This window comes from Perna viridis, chromosome 3 (genome assembly GCF_037379345.1).
Source record: "Perna viridis isolate PV_CMFRI_1.1 ecotype Kerala chromosome 3, ASM3737934v1, whole genome shotgun sequence".
NCBI classification, from domain to species: Eukaryota; Metazoa; Mollusca; class Bivalvia; order Mytilida; family Mytilidae; genus Perna; species Perna viridis.
Genome location: NC_142447.1, coordinates 33,499,215 through 33,526,651, shown reverse-complemented (window position 1 = coordinate 33,526,651; position 27,437 = coordinate 33,499,215). Strand labels below are relative to the sequence as shown.

Genomic DNA, 27,437 nt, shown 5'->3' with positions numbered 1-27,437 from the left:
TATATAGATTGTACATGTAGGTATTGCCTTGTTCATCCAGAGGTATATAGATTATACATGTAGGTATTGCCTTGTCCATCCAGAGGTATATAGATTGTACATGTAGGTATTGACTTGTATTTCCAGAGATATATAAATTGTACATGTAGGTATTGCCTTGTCCATCCAGAGGTATATAGATTATACATGTAGGTATTGCCTTGTCCATCCAGAGGTATATAGATTGTACATGTAGGTATTGCCTTGTCCGTCCAGAGGTTTATATAGATTGTACATGTAGGTATTGCCTTGTCCATCCAGAGGTATATAGATTATACATGTAGGTATTGCCTTGTCTGTCCAGAGGTTTATATAGATTGTACATGTAGGTATTGCCTTGTCCATCCAGAGGTATATAGATTGTACATGTAGGTATTGTCTTGTCCGTCCAGAGGTTTATATAGATTGTACATGGAGGTATTGCCTTGTATTTCCAGAGGTATATAGATTGTACATGTAGGTATTGCCTTGTCCATCCAGAGGTATATAGATTGTACATGTAGGTATTGCCTTGTCCATCCAGAGGTATATAGATTGTACATGTAGGTATTGCCTTGTCCGTCCAGAGGTTTATATAGATTGTACATGTAGGTATTGCCTTGTCTTTCCAGAGGTATATAGATTGTACATGTAGGTATTGCCTTGTCCATCCAGAGGTATATAGATTGTACATGTAGGTATTGCCTTGTCCATCCAGAGGTATATAGATTGTACATGTAGGTATTGCCTTGTCCGTCCAGAGGTTTATATAGATTGTACATGTAGGTATTGCCTTTTCCATCCAGAGGTATATAGATTGTACATGTAGGTATTGCCTTGTCCGTCCAGAGGTTTATATAGATTGTACATGTAGGTATTGCCTTGTCCATCCAGAGGTATATAGATTATACATGTAGGTATTGCCTTGTCTGTCCAGAGGTTTATATAGATTGTACATGTAGGTATTGCCTTGTCCATCCAGAGGTATATAGATTGTACATGTAGGTATTGCCTTGTCCGTCCAGAGGTTTATATAGATTGTACATGGAGGTATTGCCTTGTCTTTCCAGAGGTATATAGATTGTACATGTAGGTATTGCCTTGTCCATCCAGAGGTATATAGATTGTACATGTAGGTATTGCCTTGTCCATCCAGAGGTATATAGATTGTACATGTAGGTATTGCCTTGTCCGTCCAGAGGTTTATATAGATTGTACATGGAGGTATTGCCTTGTCTTTCCAGAGGTATATAGATTGTACATGTAGGTATTGCCTTGTCCATCCAGAGGTATATAGATTGTACATGTAGGTATTGCCTTGTCCATCCAGAGGTATATAGATTGTACATGTCGGTATTGCCTTGTCTATCCAGAGGTATATAGATTTTACATGTCAGTATTGCCTTGTCCATCCAGAGGTATATAGATTGTACATGTAGGTATTGCCTTGTCCGTCCAGAGATATATAGATTGTACATGTAGGTATTGCCTTGTCCGTCCAGAGGTATATAGATTGTACATGTAGGTATTGCCTTGTCTGTCCAGAGGTATATAGATTGTACATGTCGGTATTGCCTTGTCTATCCAGAGGTATATAGATTTTACATGTCAGTATTGCCTTGTCCATCCAGAGGTATATAGATTGTACATGTAGGTATTGCCTTGTCCGTCCAGAGATATATAGATTGTACATGTAGGTATTGCCTTGTCCGTCCAGAGGTTTATATAGATTGTACATGTAGGTATTGCCTTTTCCATCCAGAGGTATATAGATTGTACATGTAGGTATTGCCTTGTCCGTCCAGAGGTTTATATAGATTGTACATGTAGGTATTGCCTTGTCCATCCAGAGGTATATAGATTGTACATGTAGGTATTGCCTTGTCCATCCAGAGGTATATAGATTGTACATGTCGGTATTGCCTTGTCTATCCAGAGGTATATAGATTTTACATGTCAGTATTGCCTTGTCCATCCAGAGGTATATAGATTGTACATGTAGGTATTGCCTTGTCCGTCCAGAGGTATATAGATTGTACATGATGTAGGTATTGCCTTGTCCGTCCAGAGGTATATAGATTGTACATGATGTAGGTATTGCCTTTTCCGTCCAAAGGTATATAGATTGTACATGTCGGTATTGCCTTGTCTATCCAGAGGTATATAGATTTTACATGTCAGTATTGCCTTGTCCATCCAGAGGTATATAGATTGTACATGTAGGTATTGCCTTGTCCGTCCAGAGATATATAGATTGTACATGTAGGTATTGCCTTGTCCGTCCAGAGGTATATAGATTGTACATGTAGGTATTGCCTTGTCTGTCCAGAGGTATATAGATTGTACATGTAGGTATTGCCTTGTCTTTCCAGAGGTATATAGATTGTACATGTAGGTATTGCCTTGTCCATCCAGAGGTATATAGATTGTACATGTAGGTATTGCCTTGTCTGTCCAGAGGTATATAGATTGTACATGTAGGTATTGCCTTGTCCATCCAGAGATATATAGATTGTACATGTAGGTATTGCCTTGTCTGTCCAGAGGTTTATATAGATTGTACATGTAGGCATAACCTTGTTTGTACAGTGGTATAAAGTGAACATATATAAGTAGGAAATATACCTTGAAGTTCGAGGAGAGAGTATATACTTGTACATATGTAGCATTATTTACCATGTTAAACTTACATGTATCAAGTTTTACTCAGAAGTCATGTGACTTCTGAGTCTTAAAACCATCTGATGTCAATGAAAAGAATTTCTGGTTGATAACCGCCTTAAAAGTACTTCCATGGCGAAAGAGATCGGGCAGATGAATATTAAAATGTATCAGCTTGATTATTTCGTATAAATATATTGCCTGTTTGTACAGTATACGATTGAAATTATATTTTACATGATTGATTGTCAAAGAAAAATTTGAATACATATATAGGAGTTTGAACTATATTTTATTAATGCCTTTGATATCCATTTATGTATTCCACGTGATTGGCTACGTTTAAAACTAAAAATAGGTTTTCAGAATTACACATTGAGAAACAAAATAAAAACGAAATGAATGTCACAAAAAAAAAACAAACAAACAAAACAATAGCGAAATTTAAATTGAAATTTTGAATCATCAGTATTGTGTTGATGTGTAGTTCTAGTAGTGGTGAAACCACTGATCCCATTGTAAATAATTAATCTTTTTGGAAGTACAGAAAGAACAAATTAACATCAGTGGATTTTAAAAATCTCATGACTTCCAAGGTTCAATGCCATCGGCACTTTGATTCTTTGTGACTTTGTATAGTGTATGGTATCTACTTGGTGTAATCTAAAACTCAAAAAATGTTTAACCAATATCATTCAAACTTGGCAAAATGTTCACCATACATATATTTTGTATATATTGTGTAAAGATAAGATGTGTACATCTCTATAACAAAGTTTTTTTTCGACAGTTAACAGATTTAAAAGTGGTAGGGTTGTAATCATGCCAAAGTACTTCAACCTCACCACATTTTTTGCACTTGTCCCAAGTCAAGAATTTCTGGCCTCTGAATGTAATGCTTTGTTTTCACTTACAGATTAATTTTATGTTCCTGGAGTATATAGGGGCAACTATTTGGCTGTTCTGTGTATAATGTTGATTTGGGGCCAGCTGCAGCCTACTGTGTTTCTTCATCGTTCATTGAAGACCCATGAGTGGCCTTTAGCTGACATTTTTCATCCCGATGGGGTTGTTGTCTCTTTGACATATTCACCGTGTCCATTCTTGTTATACATGTATCTTCTAGGGAAATTTGACAAATGATATCCTATATTTTCAGCATGTTAGTACTTAGAAATTTTTTGCCACTTTACCTTCTTGTTGTAATCTGTAACTCAAAAAGTATTAAACCAATATTGTTTATATAACATATTGAAGATGTGTACCTCTTGTTATGGAAAAATTTGACAAATATTTGCTATGTATTTTTCCTATTGAATATTTTCAGCAGTACATGACTGTATATGCTATCATTAGTATATTAGATACTTTAACTACCTATTCTCTATGCAATAAACCGAAATGCACCTCCAAGGCCTATGCAAATAAGCGATTTTTTCCCCTAATAGAATAATAGGAAATGGTTTTGTGCAGGAGAAAATTATGCTAATAACCGAAATATGCAATAAAGCGATATGCGATTAAGTGGAGTCGACTGTATTTAGGTAATACATTGTATGTAACTTTGAATTACCCTGCATTTAGTTGCTTAGTGTTTATATAAGTGACAGAGGTGCAGGCTTGAAATGGGTCTTGTACCTGTTAAAATATTTGGTTTGATTTTTATGAAACTTCACTGTGATATAGTTGTTATAGAAGATTTGTTTTAATAGCTAGACAAGGAAGAAGGTAGCAGAAGTTCTTTTTTGTCACTCTATAGTAGTAGTTTTGGATGGTCACTCATAAAAATCTTGTACATTTTCTAATACATTTTCTTATTAAACTACTAAGTATTTCAAAGAAAGTCAGTTCATTCTTACAATGTTTTTGTATCTGCTTGTAAAATCTAATGCTGTAAAATTCAAATAAGTATATTTATCACATTGATAAATAAACATATGTCTAGTAAATACTACTAAGAGATTATAACCATGGTTTGTGCTGCACACAAGACAAGAAATGGAATCACTACTGTCAGGGTGTTGTTTAGATGCCATGCAACATATTTTCATAGCTGATATCACATATTTAATCTGTTTACTCAAATGGACAGAAACATTATATTTTATTTATATCACATGGTTATTTCACTATCTAATTGATGTGGAATTGTGATGTAACAAAGATAAAGGGTTTCATCAACAACCTACAAATATTTTGACATCATATGATTTGAGAGGTTACAACATCTGTTTTTGTTTTTACCTGAATGTACCTCAATTAGCACTCTTGGTATCTCTCAGTGGTATGGTTTAAGTGGAAGGATGATAGAACAACATTGTAAAAATACAGTTGTTTTAGTTCCATATGGTTTGACTTGTAACCATTGCATGAGTTGACGTGCTGCCAGAATCAATGCTGAATTTATTCTATTGCAAACTCTATGGTATGATGTCTGTTCAATAATCCCAAAATCCCTCTGGAAGTCTGGGTGGTTAAAAATTCTACATTATATGGCCACAAATCAATAGGGAACGCATTGATCTGTAAGACCCTTTTCTTGTAAATTTTGTGTGAATGAGTGTAACTAAATGCAGTGTTGTAGATCATACTATAAGATTATTCTATCCTTCATTTGAGAATTCTGAAGTTGTGGCTGATAAAGTTGATGAATAGAAAGTACAAAAATGTTTGAGGGTGATAGCCAAGAGATTAAAAACAGGAAACTATTACAGTTATGTATACAATTACCCAAATTACTTTCTGTTCCTGTCCTTGAATAGATATTTTTTTACATTTTGAATGCTTTATCTGGATAGACCTAGATCAATTTTGTTCTTGAAATGTAATTACCTTGTACATTTTGTAAATTGTCAATTTTATGGTAGCTCATTCACTCTCAGATACATGCTATGAGGGTTATAATGATAATAATAATTAATAATACTTTATTTCAAGAGGGTTTCAAATTGAGTGTGATAATTAAATATGAAGGGACACAAAGTAAACCTTTTATTGCATAAAGAAATAACAATTACATGAATATAACATTTTGAAAACTAACCCAATGAACATGTTGGAACATGTATATTTATGTTATGCTTAGTTTTAAAAATAATTCAGATAGTTGATAATTATCAAACTTACAATAATGCATGAAAACCAATGTTATCCAATTAAATTTCTAAATTCTGTTTTCAGCCTCATTTTATGGAGACAGTTACATCAGCATGCCATTTCAAGATGACTCTGACATGACTCAGCTTCAACTACGATTCAGGACATCCCTACCCAATGGACTTTTGCTTCTAGCTTCAGGATCAACTGACTACCTGTCTGTCATTCTTGTAGATGGAAAGTTGGAGGTTCAAACTGATGTTGGATCTGGAAGCATTGTCCTTACGTCAGTCAAAAATGCTAATCTGCATGATAGAAACTGGCACCAAATAAGATTTCAACAGAAAGGTTTGACATTTACACTGTATATTGATGAAAATGAGGTCATAACAACAGAAGGTACAGGAACCCTTACACAACTGAACATACAACATGGCATCTATTTGGGTGGAACTCCATCTGATATTTACCATCCAGCTGGCAAAACTGTAGAGTTCTTCAGGGGGTGTATACTTAATGTGATGTACAACCAGTACAGTATCTTAGCTTTGGCTCACAAGTTACAGAACTCTAAAAGTTACCATCATATTTCATGGAATTGTGAAGATGAATTTGCTGCAGAAAAATCAAATGAAATAAATTTTTACTCATCTGCTTCTTATGCTGTTTTACCACACCTTAACTTCCAAGCAACAGGTGCTTTCACATTTGAATTCAAAACAGTTCAGAACAATGCACTACTGTTGTTTAATTCTGCAAACACTGATGATAGTTCACAGGCAATAGCTGTGGAATTGATAAATGGGAAATTAAGACTTAGTGTGAATCGTGGTGGTCTAACTAAAAGCCTAAACTCTAGGGACATGGTCAGTGATAAAAAGTGGCATCTTGTTGAGGCTGTTTTCTATGATGATAGATTTGTTTTTGGAATAGATGGAAATAGACAACAATCAAGGTATGGCACACAAAGTAGTAAATACTTTAGACTTGCTGGTCAACTAATTATAGGTGGTGTAGTTGGGCTTAAACATGCTGGATACATGGCTGAGAAAGCACTACTCCAAACCTCAAAAATGTCCTTTAATGGATGTTTTAGAAATATTGTTATTGACAATCAAGCAGTGGGATTTCCAGACATTGTAATAAGTAATGGATTGCGTGTTGGTTGTATGATCCAAGAATCATGCATGTCAAGTCCATGTCAGTCTGGGTTACAATGTGAAGAGATAGACACTGGATACAGATGTTTCTGTAATACTGATGATTGCTCAGGTGTTGTAGAGGAAACACCAGAAGCTAGTACAACAAACATTGATGAGGGACAGTCATTCGTTCATGTGACACCCTTACCTGTAGATGAAGGAGGTGAGGCTATAGTCACTGTTCAAAATATTGAAATAGTCTTTGATTTTAAAAAGTATGGAATAAGAGAGTCTGCTATTCAGTTTTATGTCATAGAAAAACCAAAGTTTGGAACATTCAGTATAGATTTAGGAAGGAGAAGAAATACAGATGTTTTCACACTTCTAGATTTAATTGGTAAAAAAGTATCTTATAGTCACAATGGGGAAGAACAGTATAGTGATAGTGTTAGTATTGAAATGTTAATTATTGGAAGAGATGATGGAGACATTCCTGGAAAACTTGCTCAAAAGTATGCTTTTGTGTTACCAATTGTCATTACTGCAGTCAATGACCCACCAATGATAAAAATTATTGAAACTGGAATAGTAAAAATGGCTAAATTATCAACAATTGACATTTCAACTGACATATTATCCACAAATGATCCTGACAGTGATTCAGGCAGCATTACTTTTACCAGTAAATGTGTAAGAACGTTAAGCTATTTTCAACGTAAATCAGAACCTAATGTCAAAATTGAAACATTCTCCCAAGATGAAGTTTCTAATGGAATTGTTCAATTTGTTGACAAAACTGGTAAAGCGTCAACTTGTGACCTGTATGCATCAGACGGTAGTGATAGAAGCAGCATTGTAAGTCTAGCATTTGATCCAGTTAAACTGATTTTTGTTCCTAGATATGTTAAAAGAATAAGCTTAACAAGTGGAAGTCACAGAAACATAACAAAGGAAGATCTATATATTCAAACAAATGTTCCTTTACAGAAACTGTCAATAAAGTATGAGATTTTAAATTCCCCATCTTACGGTAATATAGAAGTCTTACAAAATGACAATATGTGGGTAAGAGTCAATCAGTTTACACAAGAAAATATAGAAAATAATGAAGTAAGGTACAAGCACATTACTACTACATACAGGGCGGCAGTTGACCAATTTTCTTTTGTTACAACTTGCTTAGGAAAAAGGCTACAGCAGGAGACAATTGTTATTGATGTTTCAGCATTGATATTACGTGTTGACACACCTAACTTAATTAGAGTGGATGGATCACAAGGATACTTTAATATATCAAAGAACAGACTTCAGGCATCAACGAACAACATTGAGCTGCCCCCACATGATATCAAATTCTATCTAATGCGACCTCCAGCTCAAGGCTATATTTATCACTTGGCTTCTAATTCTTATTCAAAAAATATGTTTGACTCTTCCATACAGTACAAAAATGGTGACATATTCACTCAAAAGGATATAAATGATGATGTGATTGTTTACAAAATCAAAGGTATGACATTTGAGACAATTGAGGATTTTGTGGATTTAAGAATAGAAACTCTTTCAGCTCAATCCAAACTTTTCCGCTTGCGATTTGAAATTTTACCAAAAGAAAGTGATATAAAGGTTATCAATACTAATCTAAAAGACATATATGAGGGAGGTCATAAAGGAATTGAGAAGAGTAATTTATATATTGAAACAATTGCCTTCCGAGAATTTGAGTACAGTATTACAAAGTACCCTCAACATGGCTACTTAGAGCTGGTTGATCCCAGGTCTTCAGCTGTTCTTCAAAGAAATATATCAAAGTTTACTAATGATGATATTAGATCACTTCGCCTTGTCTACCAGCATGATGATTCTGAAAGTTCGTCAGATTCTTTTGAGTTTAAAGCTGCACCAATAAGTGATAAACCTAATAATAAAAACCAAGAGTTTAGTGGGTCTTTCAACATCCAGATTACAATGAGGAATGACAATTATCCAAAACGATCTGTTACTAAGGTTTTTGAAGTGGTTGCAAATCATGATCATGTTTTGACATTGAAAGATTTGGCATTCGAAGACCCTGATATAGACTTTGACCCAATGGACCTTATTTACTCCCATAGAGGAGTGTCCAATGGAGAATTTATCTTTACTGGAAATAAAAGTGTGGTTTATCAATTTACGCAAAGAGATATAGCAGATGGTAACATTGCTTTCCGTCACAAAGGTAGAAACATCTATGGGCGTGCCCTTATTTGGGTCACTGATGGACAGTTTATTACTACTGCTGCATTTGAAATAAAAGCAACAAATCCATACATCAAAATAAAAAATAATACGGGCGTTTTCGTAGAAAGGGGAAGTTCTATTTTGATTTCTTCCACAAATCTAAGTGTTGAATCGAATATTGACTGTAAACCTAATGAATTAAGATTTGTTCTCATGAGAGAACCTTTACATGGGAAAGTAGAAAAGAATGGTTTAGATGAAACAGAATTCACTTACCGAGATATTTTAAATAATATAATAAGTTACAGGCATAATGGTAGGGGTGGGTCAGAAGATTCATTTATGTTTATTGTAGTTGCAAGAAATGCTGCCCAAGTTCAAGGTGAATTTCCCATAAGGATAATGACTGCAAGTTACGATCATCCACCAAAAATTGTCAAGAACAATTTGATTGAAGTACAGGAGCTCGGCACTGTTGCTATTACACAAAAATACTTAGAAGTTTCACATCCAAACAGTCAAGCATCAAATATTGTGTATTCCATAACAAGTCTTCCCACACATGGTCAGTTGCAACTTAATGGTCAAGCTGTTGTTATTCATTTTACACAGAAAGACATAAATGATGGTAAATTGAAATATCAAAACACAGAACCTGGACCATTAGATGACTTTTTCTCCTTTGATGTTTCTAATGGCTTGAAAGAATTGAAAAATTTACAATTTGTGATGGATATTGTACCTGCATACCTCGAAATAGATACTCGCAATTTAACTGTAAAGGAAGGTGGCAGAGTTCCTTTAACACCAACTCATCTTAAACTGAAAAATAGATTTTACAATAATAAAGTAGTTGATTATACAATTCTAAGACAGCCAGGAAATGGTCTGATTGAAACTATTCGGAACAGAGGAGTGCCTGTATCAACTTTCAATTCTGAATCTGTTCGTAATGGAGAAATATTTTATGTCCATGACAACAGCGAATTAGTAAATGATAATTTTGCTTTAAAAGCTGCAGTTGATGAAGGACAGAAAGAGAGTCGGCCTGCAATAATGCATGTTGCAGTGAAAGCAATCAATGATAAAGCACCTGTAATTGTTGTCAATAAAAAACTAGAAGTATGGAAAGGATCAATGACTTTAATTACATCTAACTATCTGAAGGCTTCTGATGTTGACTCACCTCCAGAGAAGATACTTTTTACCATTACCCAACCTACCAATGGGCATGTGGCTTTGATTAACAACACATTCAAAAGTATAGCCACATTCACCCAGGCTTTGGTCGATGGTGGCCAAGTGGCATTTGTTCACCAAGGTGAGTGAACTGTTAATGGCATTTGTTTGCCTTAAAGCTCATGTGAATCTTTTTAACCAAATTTAACCTCATTGACCAAGTTTCCATTTTGCTGGTACATATATTATGACAGGTGTACATGTATCTTTTATGCTTACAGTTTCATGTTTTAGAACAGATACTCACTTCGCTGATTGTATATTAACTTTTCAAATGAATAAGAAAAGATGTTATTGATACCAAAAATTCATTCACATTATCCCACAGGTGTTAAAGACAAATAGATAAAGCCCCTGTCTGACAATGGACCAGTTATCATATGGTTTTACAGTTATTCTAATTTTATGACTCCATGACAGGATGTACTTTGAACACAATAGTAAAGTTAAACTATTTTAAAGTCTGTGTGACAGATGTAAGAAAATGTGGAGAAAACCTTTCAGTGAAACATACTATAGGTGCATTTAAGTAGAGACATTGTACTGTACAATAGTCATTATGTGAATTAGTCTGGTGGAAACTTGTTAATGGCAGGTATGCATGCAAAGACATTGTTAAAGTGTATAACCTGATAAAAGATAGAAACAAATTAACAGTGCAGACAAGAATTCTGTTTTTTATGGTCTTTATCAATGGCAGATGGAGATAGAAATGAGTCTTCTTCTGGAAAAAAGATACACTTCTTGCATAGCAATGATAAAATACTATAATGATATTAGAGTAGTTACATGTATAAGTAAATTGGTAAAAAATCATGCAGAGGTCAGTGGTTATAATATTCATTTATTAAAAAAAACATGGGAAACAATTTATATTTTAAAAATTTAAATGCAAAATAAAATGTTATTCTTCTCTTGATAGGTTCATTTTTAGCATGTATTTCCTTTCAATAAGGTACGAAGTCATTAAGGTTCAAGAAGCTAATTTCCTGAAACTTGATATTCTACAAAGACTATTATTGGTTCATTTTATTCTCATGAAAATAAAAAGCATGGATTGAGAACTTAATACATGTACAGTGATACAGTGTACCTGTCTACACCAAATACTTTTATATTGTAAAATATTTCTGGGTTTGGTTTATCCATGTTCAAGATTAAAAGAAATTTAGAATGTGTCTGGTTCAGGCAGTGTTGGTTTTACCCAGGTTCAAGATTAAGAGAAGTTTAGAATGTGTCTGGTTCAGACAGTGTTTGTTTTACCCAGGTTCAAGATTAAAAGAAGATTAGAATGCATCTTGTTCAGACAGTGTTTGTTTTACCCAGATTAAAGATTGAAAGAAATTCAGAATGTGTCTGGTTCAGACAGTGTTTAATAAAATCAGGTTTCACTACATATTTTAGCTCATCTCTGGCTGAAAGGCCATGTGAGCTATTGCCATCACTATGTGTCTGTCATCTGTTGTCTTCTGCACACTTTTTCAAACATCTTCTTCTCTGAAACTACTCAACTAATTGTAACCAAACTCTGTATGAATGTTCCTAAGTGAGCACTCCATAGTTTTGTAACCTATGCCATATTTTGTTCTGTGTGTGTTTTCCTTATGGCGATTCACTGGTAAAAAAATTGAGAGCCGTGCATACATGTATATATCAAATGAAAGCTAATAAAACGGACTTTTCAATGCATGAACTTATTAGAGAAAAAAATACAAACACAAGAATAAATGTCACCATGGAAACCACACAGAAGTCATGTTAAAATGCATAAAAACTGACAAAAACATACCCACTTTAAGCTTCAAAATGACAGATTTCCTGCGAAAAATACATTTTTTTTTCGGATTTTCTTGTTTTGGACAATGAGATTTTTGAATAATCACATTTCCTGTGGGCATCGCCGGTTAGATTTTAAGCTATTTTACCTCCAATTCCACTCACCAATTTGTACAGGGTAAAAAATTCACTTACTTTCCTTTTCACATGTTGGACAGGCAGCCATTCCTTACAACAATGAAAATAAATGTAACATAGCAAAACACTTGTCCTTGTTTACTTTTTCAGAAAAAAAACAACAAATAAAATAATATCTTTATTTATAACCACCATAGCAACCATCAATTTTCAATTATTTATTTTTTCATCCCTAGCCAAAATTGCGAAACTAAATGAAACTGTGGAATGCTAGCTAAGGGTATTTTGAACAATCCATGTGTGAGGATTTTTGATCTGGAAATAAAACATGGCGACTGTTACTAGAAATAGACCATTGTGGTCAAATTGCAGAATTTTGCAAATAACTCAAAAACAGTTTGGTTGAGTAAAATTGTTCAGCATAATGGGGTGCACCTATGACAAAATTAATAAGCATAAATGTTATTTAGAACATCTTTAACAGTCTGTGCATGTGAATTTTTTATCTTGCAAAAAAAGGCCGTCGTTTCTAAAAATAGACCATAGAAGTCAAATTGCAGAATTTTGCATGTAATTCAAAAGGAGTTGGGTTCATCTAAAATTTGACAGGGAGTTAAATTGTTCAGCTTGATTGGATTGACCCATGCCAAAATTTTCAGAAAAAAACCCTTGACGAATGAATGAGTTATGGGTACTAAAATAGATTTTTGTCCAGAATTTTTGTATCTCCAACTTCGAAAATCTTCTTCTCCTGAACTACTGGATGGATTGTAACCAAACTTGGCATGAATGTACCTTACAGTATCCTTAATAGTCTTTATGTGGGGATTTTTGATCTGGCAAAAAACATGGCCAATGATACTAAAAATAGACCATTGAAGATTTTTGGAAATAACTTGTAAACAAATGGGTTGAGCTAAATTTTGACATGGTAAAATTGATCAGCATGGTGAGACCGACCTATGATGAAATTTTCATAAAGATTTGTTGACCAATGTTGAATTTCATTACCCATGAAAAAAATGACTACCAGTATGAGAGATCTGTTTCATAAAACCCAGTAAACAACTAAGATGCTCTCAATTGATTGAATGGTTCTGATGACAATAGTACATTAAGGTCAAGAGTCGAGCTTTGGAAAGTTAAAAAAGACTTGTTGACCAGGTGAGCGATTCAGGCTCACTAGAGCCTCTAGTTTGTTATAGGAAAGTTCAGTATTTATGTCTCTTCAAATTAATATATTCATATTATAGATTAAAAATAAAATTGTTATGGAATCGTAATTGATTATATATCTGACTACATTGTATGGAGTTAAGACAACTTTGTATTGTTGTTCAATTTCTTTCATTCAAATATTTTATATAACATTGTAGGGGCAACCAATGGAGAATTCAGTTTCCATGTATCAGATGGTTTGAACAGTGATGGACGTCGACACAAGTTCTATGTGTCGTCTAAAACTCTGAGTCTTTCCTTGTTGAGAAATTCTCAGTTGAGGGTATACCCTGGTAGAACTAAAGCTATCACCAAGAATTACCTGTATGCCAAGACCAATACTACAGAACTCACTAAACCCATTATATATGATATCCTGTCAAAACCTAAGAAAGGAAGAATTATTACAAGGTATTCATTTAGTTTTTAATTAAAATTTACAATTCAGGTGTTGTGCCCATTTGCGTTTCAATGAAATAGCATTTTGTTTTATGGATGATTGAAAAAAGGCTCTACCAAGTATTTTTTAGTCACTTAAGTTTAAAAACCAAACATATCTAATTTGCCATGAATAAGATTTTATTTTTATCACTTTAAAAAAATTAATATACTACAGTATATACATGTATCTTTTACAAGACAACAGTTATAAGGTTTAAGTATTTTCCAATCACTATCCCTATTCTAGTTTGTCTCTGAATGTAATTCATTTGCAGTAACTACTTGATCCAATTTTTAGCTCACCTTGCCCATAGGGCCATCTGCATTTTTGTCATCACTTTGTCGCCATGGTCGTCTGCCAATTCATTGAAAATCCATTGAAACTATTGAAAGGATTTTGATGAAACTTGGTCACAATGATCCTTGGTATTCATTCATTGCCTTTTACCACTCCTGGGGCATAGGCCACCTACAATTTCTATCCTGGGCTGTTCTTTCCAGTTCACCCCAGTTTTTTCCCAATCTTTTCATGTCTGCCTCCAAATCCCTTTTCCAACTGTTACTGGATCTTCCTTGATTCTTAGTATGTCTACTTTAAAAATTGTGTTGATTATAGCCATTGGCCAAAAAAAACACAACCATCATTACTATTAATTGATCATATGGGTAAGATAGCAGTTTTTTGCAAAATAAGATTTAGTCTCAGCAAAAATCTGGTAGGAGGTAAAAATGTTCAGCATGATAAGGTCTACCCATGTGCGAATTTTCATGATGTTCTGTCAACAGGTGTTGGATTCATTTCCCTTTACTGTATTTTGAGAATGCTGCAGCAAATTACTTTGAAACAGTAAGAAATAAATTATCAATGTAATAATAAGAAATACTCAGTGTGATAATGTCTACCTATCTGCAAATTTTGGTGGTAATTGGGTAACCAATGTTTGAGTTATTCACAATAAGTGTCATTTTTTAAAATTTTATCTTTGTTGTGCTTACAACTTGGAAGCTGGAATAAACACATTTCCAATTTAATAACAAAATGTGCTCAGTGTGATAATAAAACAATAACAAAATGGGTCGGGTGTGATGAGGTGTTTTTTTTGTATATGATTGGTCAGCCCATGTAGAAGTTATTGCCCTTTAAATGCCAGGATCAAGGTTAGCAATTCAGGCTCTTGTGAGCTTCATGTTTAAACTGAGAAATGATAAGTGACTGTTATTTAAATGAATACATGTAACTTCATAACCTGATACATTTGATCAGTTGATAATTCTGCAGTTATTGTTTATAAAGTTAGTGTTTTCAGTGGCTACCTTAAACTCCTTTGTAGATATAATGAAAGACCATTAGAATTACAGTCCTTTAGGCAAGATGACATAGAAAATGGACTCATCTTTTATGAACACACTGCTGTAGACACAGAATGGGATGAGAGAGACCAGTTTGTATTCCAAGTATCCACACTATATGCAGAACCAATTAAAAATCTTATCTTTGAAATAGACATTTCTTACCAGAATGTTCCTGGGAAGGATGATCAAAGTTTTAATGAGAAAGGACAATTGAATGTCATAGAGGGAGGGCAGGTAACCCTAACACGAGATCATATTGATATAACAGACTATATACGCCGAATTCATACTGTTCAGCGACAAGCAAATGTATCATTCCTTTTAATCAGAATTCCTAAACATGGAATGTTGCTCCTGCATGACAGGGAGATACATTTAGGCAAATCGTTCAGTCAGGGTGATGTTAATAGACGAGTTGTTAAATATAAACATGATGACTCTGAAACCATTAGTGATGATTTTAGCCTAAGAATAAGACTTGCTGGGAATCATAAGTTAGATGTTATTTTAAACTTTACCGTCTCCATTACTCCTGTTAATGATGAATCATTTAAACTTATTACTACTAATCCAAGATTGTATGTAGTCCAGGGAATGAACATTGATATTACCAGCAATGATCTGAAAACTGAGGACTTAGATACTCCATCAAATCGTATCATATACTCACTTACAATACTACCAAGAAATGGGGTGATAGGTTTTAAAGACAACCCTAGGAAATTAATTAACAGATTTACCCAAAAAGACATTGATGATGGGAAAATACAATTTCAACATGATGGAAGGAGTCCATCAACAACATTTCATTTCCGTGTGTCTGATGGACATTTCCCTGCTTTGAGTAGATCATGCTACATAACAGTAATTCCTGTGTCATTAGAACTGGTCAATAACCATCACATTCAGCTGATGCAAACACACACCACTGTTGATATAACCAGACACAATGTGAATGTGAAAACTAATGGTTTGAGGAGTAATATTTATTTCAATGTAACCTCTCCTCCCAGATATGGTGCACTGTACTCAGGCAAATCAGTTGTAATGTCATTTAAACAAACAGACATAGATGATGAACTGATTTATTACCTACAGCATGATCTAAGTTCATATGTGGATTATTTCATTGTGGATATTGTTTATCCTGGAGTAGATCCAGCAACTGTGATACATAGTAGAACAATTAACATAGGTGTTGAACCACTTATAGTCACTCACCCATTCAGTGTTCCTATTGGGGAAAAAGTTGCCATTACCACTAAATATCTGGATGCTGGGAAGCTTGCTAATTTAACTGGACACATTCCTCAGTTTAAAGTTATTGAAAAGCCAAAGTATGGTTTATTGTTAGGACCAAGAAGGATGCGTAGGTCCACAGATTCACATACCGAGTACACAACTATTTCATACTTCTCTCATCAAGATGTTTTACATGGAAATGTGTTTTATTCCATTAGTAACAACATTCCATACCAAGAAGATTTATGGGATGGTTTTGGGTATATGTTATCATCAGAGGGCTCTCAGCCTGCTGCTGGTAGGTTTAGTGTTAAACTCACTCCACCGAAGGGGTATACTACCCCTGCTATATATGACATAGGGAATACAACAGACAAAAATCCCAAAAGGTCTGAAGTTATAGAACCTGATGCGAAGAGTGATTTTGTGATCATTTTAGCCATTCTTATTCCATTATTTGTTTTACTCATTATAGTTTTGTTAGTGATATACTTTCTGTGGCGACGTAGACATCATAGAGAATTTGATCCACCGTCAAATGAGAAAAGAATGAGACCATCCATCTCTGGTCCACTAGCTTTAGATCAGCCGCATGTACACATAGAACCTCAGCAGGTGGAAACTCCATGTTCTGATGATGATGCTGTCTTTCTAGAGGATCATCAAAATTATTACAATTTACCTCCACCAAGGGGGAGAAATGATGAATATAGACTAATATCACATAGTGATGGCACATCAGAAGTAGGGGGGAAAGTTCCACAGTGTAAAGTGACGTTGTTGAATAATGAAGACAATGAGAGTACTAGTAGAATGTCAGGATATAGTGTTAGATCTGATACTAGTACAGAGCTGTTTGAATGGTCATCATTGATGGATCCAGAGATACTACAGCATTGTCGGACTACAAACCCGGTACTACGTGATAGTCAATATTGGGTTTGAATTTACAATAACTTTTATGTTTCATCTTTTTTATTTGTGATTGATTCTCCCATGCTTTGATAAATGATAGTGGATGGTGAAGAATAAATTTAATACGTAACAATTCAGGAATCAATACAAATTAGTTCTAAATGTTTGTACTGGAAATAACTTTAGAAACATTGCAGGCTTTTTTAATTAGACTTTTCAAAATTTATTATAGTCATGCTGATTTTCTTTTCAATTACTTATATGTAGATATAAATGTAGATTAAAATAACCCAATGTTTAAATGATATAATTGACATTATACATTTCATGTTAATGGATTTGGTGGTATAATGGACATTATATACATTTATTATCCAAGTGTAGAGTAGTAATAAATTTCTGCTACTGTAAATCTGTTATTACATTGTATATCAAATTTTAAAAGGTCCATTCCATTTATATAATCATATCAATAACTTTATTCTACTTATTAAAATATCAAATGCATTTAAATGTGTCTACAGTTCTTGTCATTAATGCAAATTGTTGTCCTTGTCTGGGCCACAATTCATATTTCTAGATTGTCATCATTACATGTAACTTCGATTATCTCATTCCATTTTTCGTTAAAAAAAGTTAAATTTTGTCCTTGTTACATTTGAAAAAATGAGTATGGATGAAAATTTTTTTTTTTAACTATTCTGTGAATCGATGCTAATCTAGAAATGTACGTTTTTAGTAGTGGCCTTCCATATTATTATATGTATTTAGATGGTCAGTACTTGGACTAGTGTTAATCAGAATTTATAAGTTGTTCATGCTTCATTCCATTAATGTCATCACAGGATTGATTGTGGTATTGATAAGTAAGTCTATGCATTATTTAAGTGAGGAAATTGTGCAATGTAGCAATATTTGTGATAGAGTAAAGTCCACTTCTATTTATGGAGGAAATCTTTGTTTTATTAGTCTACCTTTTTCTTAACTGTAGGCTTTATCTAAACATTGTAATGGGCAATCTTTTTTATCTTTTTTCAAAGACAATTGAGAGCATTACATTTTTTTTTGTATTTAGAAACTACAGCAATATATAAAAGTAGTATATAATTACTGTGAAACAATGATTATTTGTGTTGTTCAGTTTTCATAGGTTTTATATTTTTCTGTGGTTGGGTAAATCCATGTATTATGATTCCCAACCAAGTGTTAATTGTTTATTAAAAAAAATCACAGATGATTGAATGAAATAAGTGAAATCAAAACCAACCAAATTTCTGTTATTTCAACTGATGACAATAAATATTACCCATTTACAGTATATAAAGAGCTTGTCTTCAGTCTTACATCAAATAATTTTCTTACTTCCTAATGATGCTTTTCATATCTTTATTTTTTTTGTTTAAGCTGTGCAAAGTTTGTATTTTGTAGAACCTGATGAATTGAAATTAGGTAAATTCAATGCTAGAATTTGTTTTTCTTTAATGTAAAACCTTAAACTGTTAGCTGTATATGATGCTTGTTAAAAACAAATATTTATTATAGTAATAATGATGATGCATGATGTAGTTGGAGATGGGTATACCTAGATGTATGTGTGACAGGAGATGTGTGAGACAGGAGATATTTGTTCCTGGAGATGTGTAGAGATTTGTATACCTGGAGATATGAACCTGGAAATTTTGTATGACAGATGTGTGTGACAGGAGATACATATGCCCGGAGATGTGTTTTGCAGGAGATATGTGTACCAGGAGATATGAACCTGGAAATTTTGTATGACAGATGAATGTGACAGGAGATACATATGCCCGGAGATGTGTGGAATTTTGTATGACAGATGTGTGTGACAGGAGGTACATTTGCTTGGAGATGTGTTTTGCAGGAGATATGTATACCTGGAGTTATGAATGTGGAAATTTGTATGACAGATGTGTTTGGCAGGAGATATGTGTACCTGGAAATGTTCCATTACCACCTGTCCATTTTGATACATCATATATAGGTTGCCTTCTATATAAAGCTGTTAAAAGCAAAAAAAACTTAGTATGCATGGTGTGTTCGAAGTTATACATGATATGTGGAGATTAGGTTTTGAAGACATCAATTCATACAAATATAAATCAGTCACTCATAATTATCGTAATCATGTTTTTGTGTTTAAAGGTAGCATACTAATGTACTTAATGGTATAAGTCTAGAAGTTCACATGTTATCTTGGTACGAAGGAACTTCATATACATTTTCAAACAGAAGCCTCTTTTAAAGTGGTAATTAGATTGAAGTATAGAATGCAGTAATAAGTGCAGGTTATATTTCAATTAAAGAAGGTATTGACTGAAAACTAATTATATTATAGATACTATAGTTACATTTATAATATAGTGATCAAATGGCCCTGTTCAATTTAGCCAAATATATCAAGTTTTCTTTGGTGGCATTTATTAAAAATACAGATCATAATCCAAAAAATCACAATTAAAAAAGTTTAAAAATGTTTAACTATCTACTAGTATAGTTTTAATGATGGCACTTACTGGTATTGAAAATGAATTTTTTTTTTTTTTTAGTTCAGTATACTACAGGGTTAGTACGTTTTATTGTACCAGTATATTTCCAAGTGATAAAAGGTATTCAAAGATAATAGAAGGGGTTGAATGCAGATCATTTTTTCAATAAGATGTTATTCTAGAATGTGATCAATGTTTGTGATAAGAGAAGGTGCTAGATTGAAGTAGAGTCTTCCTATTTGTATCCATGGCAATTCTACAGCTTAATGTGTGCCTTTGAATGTTTGCCTATGCAGGTATTTTAGAGTTTCCCAACACTATGGTTTTACACAAGTTAAAATGACTTAGAGGGAGACGTCTAGTACATCAGTAGTTCTTTAAATGGCTAAATTCCAATTTTATATAGGTCTCATTAAAAGTTTAATTACGTATAGACAAATAAGTTTAAAGTTCTGTATAAATCTATAAATTCTAATTTGAAAGGATTAGGACTGATGAGAGTTTATAACATCAAGGCCAGACTAATCAATGTGTAGCCTCTCCCATGTATTCTCTGATCCATATTTACTAAATGGTCTGTTATTAACTGTGATCATATTACATGATAGAACTCTGTTTGGATTTCCTGATGATAATTTATTGATGGAATGAGGTTTTCCCCATCTCTTATCGTAAACTAACCTCATTTGTTGTAGTAACAATTCAGTTTGCTACAGACAGTCTTATTCAATAATTGTTCAATATATTCCATGACCTGCTTCTTTTAATAATGTTTCAGTACTGTATCATGGAGAAAGGTTCAATAATTGTTGTTTCCATGTTATATTCTATAGTATCAGGTGGTCATAAGTGAATTTCAGTATTTTCATGATTGATTTCAATATTAAGCATCTGCAGACAAAATATTTCAGATTTCTGACATAAGTTGTAGGCGTTAGTTCACATGATAGATCTAATATTTATGATTCTTTGCTTGCTATATGGTTTAAGGGTTATGAAATTTTAATGCAGATTTGCTTTATATGTGGAAAGTTCTTTTTTTGTAGGAAGCTTCCATTTATAGTTTTAAGGGTCGGTAAATATACATTGTACTAATGGATTGCATAAATAAATCTGTGAAACAGATACTAGTACATGCAGTGGAAGTCCAGGGGCAGAGTTCCGTGGTTGGAACCCGTTTATTTGTTTGGAAATTTGGATAATTTTGTGCCAAATTTTGAAAAATGTGCTAATAATAGCTTGGAACTCCTGTTCTTTTTATAGATCCTTTGATCTGCCCATGAAATGTATGTGAATATAGCTGGTCTTGATTTATTTAAACTTTTCTGTGCATGTACCAATATTCATAGGAAAAATAGTGTTGTAATGTATTGATATCATTCAATGAAAACATCTAGAATTTAATATCCCTTAATGGACATCATGTCCAATCTGATTAACTATGTTAAAGTTGAAGCTGGTTTATATACTGAACCTGGTATATCAGTTGATATATGTCAGTACATGTTTTTTTTTCAATTTTTTTCCTTTTAAACCATGCTTCATACATACTCAATACCAATACATGAATAATAGTAGTGTTGCATGTCGAATCTGCATCACGACTTACTTCATGTTTATCTCCATTTAATATTCACCAATACCATGTTAAGTTTCGATAGTGGGTTTTCCAACACTTTACATTTGTAATTATAGGTTTGCATGTAGTATCTCTGGCTAGGTGGATGATACAGGCAGATGTTTAGATCAATGTTATCTGATTGTGAACTTCATTTTATCTAATAAGTCAAATTATATTAAGGTTCTTTCTGATCCCTTTGGATTTGGATTTGTGTTTACGCTTTCTCAAACTTAATGAAATTTCATTTGTCATTTTAAGATTCAGTGCAATGTTTCGATTTCATCATGGCTGGCATGGCTGTCTTTGTCAAATGGAAGCTTGAATACAAATGAGTTGCCCTACTGTCAACATCAAAAGTCTCAAGAGATTCATACCCTTTATCCTGAATGTTATAATGTGGAAGATAAGAAAATTAGTTTCTGTAAAAGCTTTTGTAGTGATTTATCTGTATGGATATAAGCTGTTGTGTCTACTACCCCTTCCTTGATAGCATTTGATTAGTAATTGTGTATGTTTCTGTATAAAAGACTGAAAATATTGCTTCTTTTATTTTAGTTCTGGAGAGATAAAATTGATTTAACCTATTTAAATTTGGTTGCAAGTTGAAACTTTTGATGAGGGCTATTAAGCTATGAGTTTTGGATTGATGACATAGTCATATTAATGGTCTCTTGCTGATGTCATAGTCATATTAATGGTCTCATTCTCAATTGAATCATTCCTAGAAGGGAAACTACCTACTGCTTGTAATTTGTTGGATATCAATGCAGCAACCAAGAATTTTCACAATGGAGAATTGATTTTTGCCAAGAAATTTTATTTCATAATGCTCAATCTGTGTTAGAACTTGTGATCTAATAAGATGGGAAGGGGTTTGATAGAATGTATCTGCCTTCACCATCAGTATTTATAACCTGTGACAACAAGACTGTTGATTAATCCTTGTCTGGGAATATTATCTAGTGGTTATAAGGTATTCTATATTCTTGTCAATGGTTTATGAAGTATTATATAGCTAAGAGCATTTTTTACTTTGGATTCAGAAGTTAAATAAGTCAATAGCTTTAAGTCATGGAAAAGGTATCTGAAAAACAATTATAATAAATTCATGTCGAAGAAAGCAACTTACTCAGAGGGGGATTTTCAAAATTCAGATGAAAATTAAACCATTTGTGGTGTATTTGAAAATATTTAAAGAAACCGGCTTGTTAAGCATGGTAGTATTAGTAGGATAATAAATTGGAAGGTGAATAACCAATTGATTATCCTATTTTTCATATAGATTGTCTTCATAATTCATGGATATGATCAACATGAATTTTAAATTCTGTGATGGGGGAACTTTTTAGCTGGAGAAAGTTTGAGAGTGAATTTATTTAATTTATTTCACGGTGTGAATTTTCAAAATTTATTACACTGGTAACATTCGGTAAATCACTGCTATCTATATAATAAAATGTGATAATATGATATCATATTTTTTTTTCATTTGAATGTTAAAAGTATTGTTACATGCCCATGTACTGGTAACTGTTTCATTAGTGCACATTATATTATATTTTCAACATTCATATAGTTTCCAGTTCATCTAGATACAGCGTGTGAAAGCATTGAAACAAAACCAAAAACTTGTATGAATTTATATTCATTATTATCATTTACATCCATCTTCCCCATTAAAATACAAATTAATATTGTGTAAGTGATCATTTTCCATGCTTGATTTTACAAGGAATGGGAGTGTTCTGCTCAATAAAGAAATCAATATCTGAGTACCGCAGTCACATCATCTGACATCAGTACATTCTTTTATTATTATTGTGTAATTTTATTATTGGTCTTCTTAATGATTTAAACATGTTGTTTTACAATTACAGTGAAGTGTGTCACAGAAAGGGTAACAGCATCAATGCAGATGTTTTCCTTGACTAAGCCATGAATCATTTTATTTCTAATAACCAGCAGATGTTATAATACCAATCATGTTGTTCCATTGTTCAATTTGTTTACAATCTTTCTTCGTAATTTTTATTTTAATGCTGTATGATATTTCTTATAGTTCTGTTTTTCACAGTTTAGTGTATGTGTGTCATAAGAAAGATAACTTCAACTAAAACTTTGAATGACTTGCCACTGGTAGGGTGTTATGAGAGAGTATGTTATAGATGTTTAACTTTTAATCAAATACTCATTGTCAATACTGAATATGAACTATGTATGTTAAGGTTGTACATTTTTTGTTTTGGATGTAAATTTTGTTGATACATGCAAGTTGTTTTGATGCCATATTTGTGTAATCTTCATAAAGTGAATGTTATGCAATTTTACATTATCTATTCATTACTTGTTTTTGGCTTTGTTATTTGGAATAAATGTGCCAACTTGAAGTATAACAAATAAATCATAAAACAAGATTATGGATTATATGTATGGTCCTTAATGATATGGCAACCCATTTAAAGATTAATTCTACTGTGCTATTCTCTGCAAGTACTGGTAGGTATGAACCATTCTACAAGGAGTTTGCAAAAAGATATCTTAAAAGAACAGAAAGGTATTAATCTGTAGAGGACAGCATGTAGTATAACAAGTCAAACTAAACAAAAACCCACAATGATTTAATATGGAAATGCTTTCTTTCCGTAGTCCGGCGGATCCAAAGGTGTGCGAGGTTAGTTTAAGATTAAAAAGTTTGGTTGATTTTATAGAAAAAAATGAAAGTCACCAGTTACCCCTTCATGTCAGTAAGCGGGCTCCTCCCTTTTCAAAATGTCTGGATCTGCCACTGTTCTGTATAACGAAAACAATGAGCTGCAAAGAACATTCACAAATTATTAACCTGACATATTTTTACCCCCTCCTCGTAAAGACAAAAAAATATCTCCAAAGGAAAAGTGCAAAAAGTAGAAAACTTCAAAATGATAAAAAAAAATATGAGACTTATCACTAAGAAGTTGTATGTAGGATCCCGAAGTATTTGAAGATATTTAACAGATATATACTACCCTAAAGAAAGTACGGTAAATGGTATAGAACAAATATGGACTGGTTTACACCTTACGTTTAAGTAATGACATTTTAGACCGTAGTAAAACGTCACAAAATGTTGCCTTTTTCGTGAGGACGAAAGTATTCTTAAATAACAAATTTCATACAAAGGAAAGTGCAATCCTTTTGGGTTTCGGAGCTGGAGATATTCATCGAATCCCTTAGAATGTCCTTTAAAAAGTATTCGGTATTTTTTTATTTCACGACCTCGCTTAAACCGGTACAAATTGTGCCGGCAACAGCAGGAAAAGGATCTTGACATTTAATGCTTTGAAAATAGACGACAAAGAATACAAATAGACGACCAATTAAAGGCCCTCGATGAGCGAGTACAAAACTGAAGTGATTGAAGACATATATTCAACAAAATGACAATATTATAGCGATCGATCAAAACCTAGCAATTAAATAATTATGCTTCTAAGAAATAAAGCTATGACTTAATTGGTGTTATTTTAGACAATCCCCGACTTCGGGAGGAACACATACAAGTGATTAAGAGTATCCCTGTTCTCACAATTCAAGATCCAAACATTTTTTGAAATGATGATAGGGACTGAAAATTGTGATTAGATTCATAGATCAGATCATATATATTTTCAAAATAAGTGCAGTTATTAATAAGATGAACTTCATCATCAACTCTTGTATCTGTATCAAAGTCGATCAGTTAAGGGTGTTGTAGGTCTTTTATATCGACCAGTCTCAGCTTATAGTTTGTGAGAGCTGATTTTGAATTTGGTTATCTAATTTTTTGGTTCATAATACCGAAGTCTTCTTTATTCATCAGTCTCGAAATGTTCGGTGGTGGTCAGTGTAAACAACAAAAATATCAAGCGTCGATTTCCGAAAGAAATTTTGTTACCAAAGGGCACAAGGTTTTAAAGATCTACAATGTTCTTCACGATTTCTCTTAAATAATTTTTTTGTGAAAAATGATGCCGTCGACACTACAAAAAGGACACAAAAATATACTAGTGTACATACTCGGTATACCATTTAGTAGTTACACTAGTACAATACTAGATACACAATTTCCAGGCGCGTATATAGGCAAAAAAGCTTTTGTAAAACCAAATTAAGACTTGAAAACTGACAAGTCTCTGCTCTCCTGTCAGGCACGCGGGATATGATCAAGTGAAGATTAGTTGGTTCGAAGTCAGACTGCTACCGTGGACATGCCTACCTTCGGACTGTATCTTCTGTAAGCTAGCATAATAAAAACCTACCTCATCGTGTCGGTTTATTATTAGTCCAGTGTGGTGGACTCGTTTTTCAACAAACGATCGGCATTCCAAATTGCGCTCCTCTATTTGCTGACATATTCCTTCACTCTTATGAAGCTGACTTTACAGCTGATCTGATCCAAAAGAAGGAACTTCGTTTAACTACATCCTTTAATCTGAGTTTCCGCTATATAGATGACGTATTATCGTTAAACAATCCTAGTTTCTGGGATTTTATTCATCGCATTTACCCCAAAGTACTTGATATAAGGACACTGAAGACACTATGAAGTCAGCCTCATATCTTGGCCTGCATTTAGAGATTGATGGTAAAGGAAAACTACTGACCAAATCTTTCATTCAGAATTGTCAACTTTCCTTTCATCTGTGGCAACATACCTTCGGCACCTGCATGTGGAGTGTTCACATCACAGCTCATACGTTATGCCAGAGCTTGCCGTTACTACCCAGAATTTTTGTATCACGCTAGACTTCTTACAATTAGGCTTCTGAACAGGGTTATGCTGCTACACGATTGAAATTATTACTACAGAAGTTTTATGGTCGTCATCATGAACTCGTGGATAGCTACAATGTATCCATCTGAACCATGAAAACTGATTTGTTCAACGTGTCATAGGTTTCTTTTCCTCTTTCGTCTACCCTAGACTTGAATTTTTATGAGCAACTCGGCGGGTGTTTCCAGAAAAGCAAAGGACGCTTACCCTACCAGTACACCTAGTCCATGATCCAAGTTTTTAGTGTAGTTGCTCATTTACTTTTGGTACTTGTATGTGCTATTTTTTAGTTAATTTATGTTCTGGTCTTTGTCCTTGGACTACATTCTTTTGATTCCCGCAAGATTCTTGGTTCCCTTGATTACTCTCTCTACTACGGCCAAAAAGTCAAACGTTTTCTTCCCGAAAAGCATGAAATAACAGTCTTTAGATTTGTACAGGTATAGGTCAATACAAAAAATTTTGGTTAAACCACAATCAATAAAATACAGAAACATAAGAATAATGCAAATAATTGATTAGGTGGTTAGCAGACATATTTGATGTCCACATTAATGTCTAGTAGACTGTCTTAAAGACTTCAGTAAGTCACAATTATGATTGAAATAACAATACGTATTTTTAGCTATGGGGTTCGAAAAGTTATGAAATTTGTCGAAACAGTTTCGTTGAACTTTATTGATAAATATTTACCGACAGTTTTTATACAACCGCAAGTGCGATATAGCATACATGTAATAGGGATGTACATGTCATTTTCCGTGGAATTTGGTTCTGTCTGGACGACGACATGCGTATCTATGGATTTCTATAAAGTGCACCGTACCAAGTTCGAAACCACTAATGGAAGGTTGGGATTGTTTTGAGGATTATAAGTCTGAGCCTGCCCGTTTGCGAGTAAGGGGCCAAATAAACGCATTTTCGAATACTTTTCATAATATGTTTATTTATTCTAGAGCAAAAGCAATTGTGTTTAATTAATGACATAAATTATTGTGTAAGTAAAATTTTTATTTCGGTCTAATTTCCAATTTGGCCCAATTTAGAGTGAAATATTG

General features: G+C 33.5%; 1 protein-coding gene across 1 annotated transcript in view; it reads left to right on the top strand.

Moving 5' to 3' along the window:
* LOC148621943 (chondroitin sulfate proteoglycan 4-like) overlaps positions 1 to 24,001 on the top strand; it is a 36,901-nt gene extending 12,900 nt beyond the window's left edge. Inside the window, exons 2-4 of the mRNA XM_088571324.1 lie at positions 5,860 to 10,458; positions 13,667 to 13,919; positions 15,281 to 24,001. Coding sequence (XP_088427450.1) covers positions 5,860 to 10,458; positions 13,667 to 13,919; positions 15,281 to 17,489 — 7,061 coding nt within the window. The 3' untranslated portion in view covers positions 17,490 to 24,001. The remainder of the gene's footprint in view (positions 1 to 5,859; positions 10,459 to 13,666; positions 13,920 to 15,280) is intronic.
* The last annotated feature ends 3,436 nt before the right edge of the window (positions 24,002 to 27,437 follow it).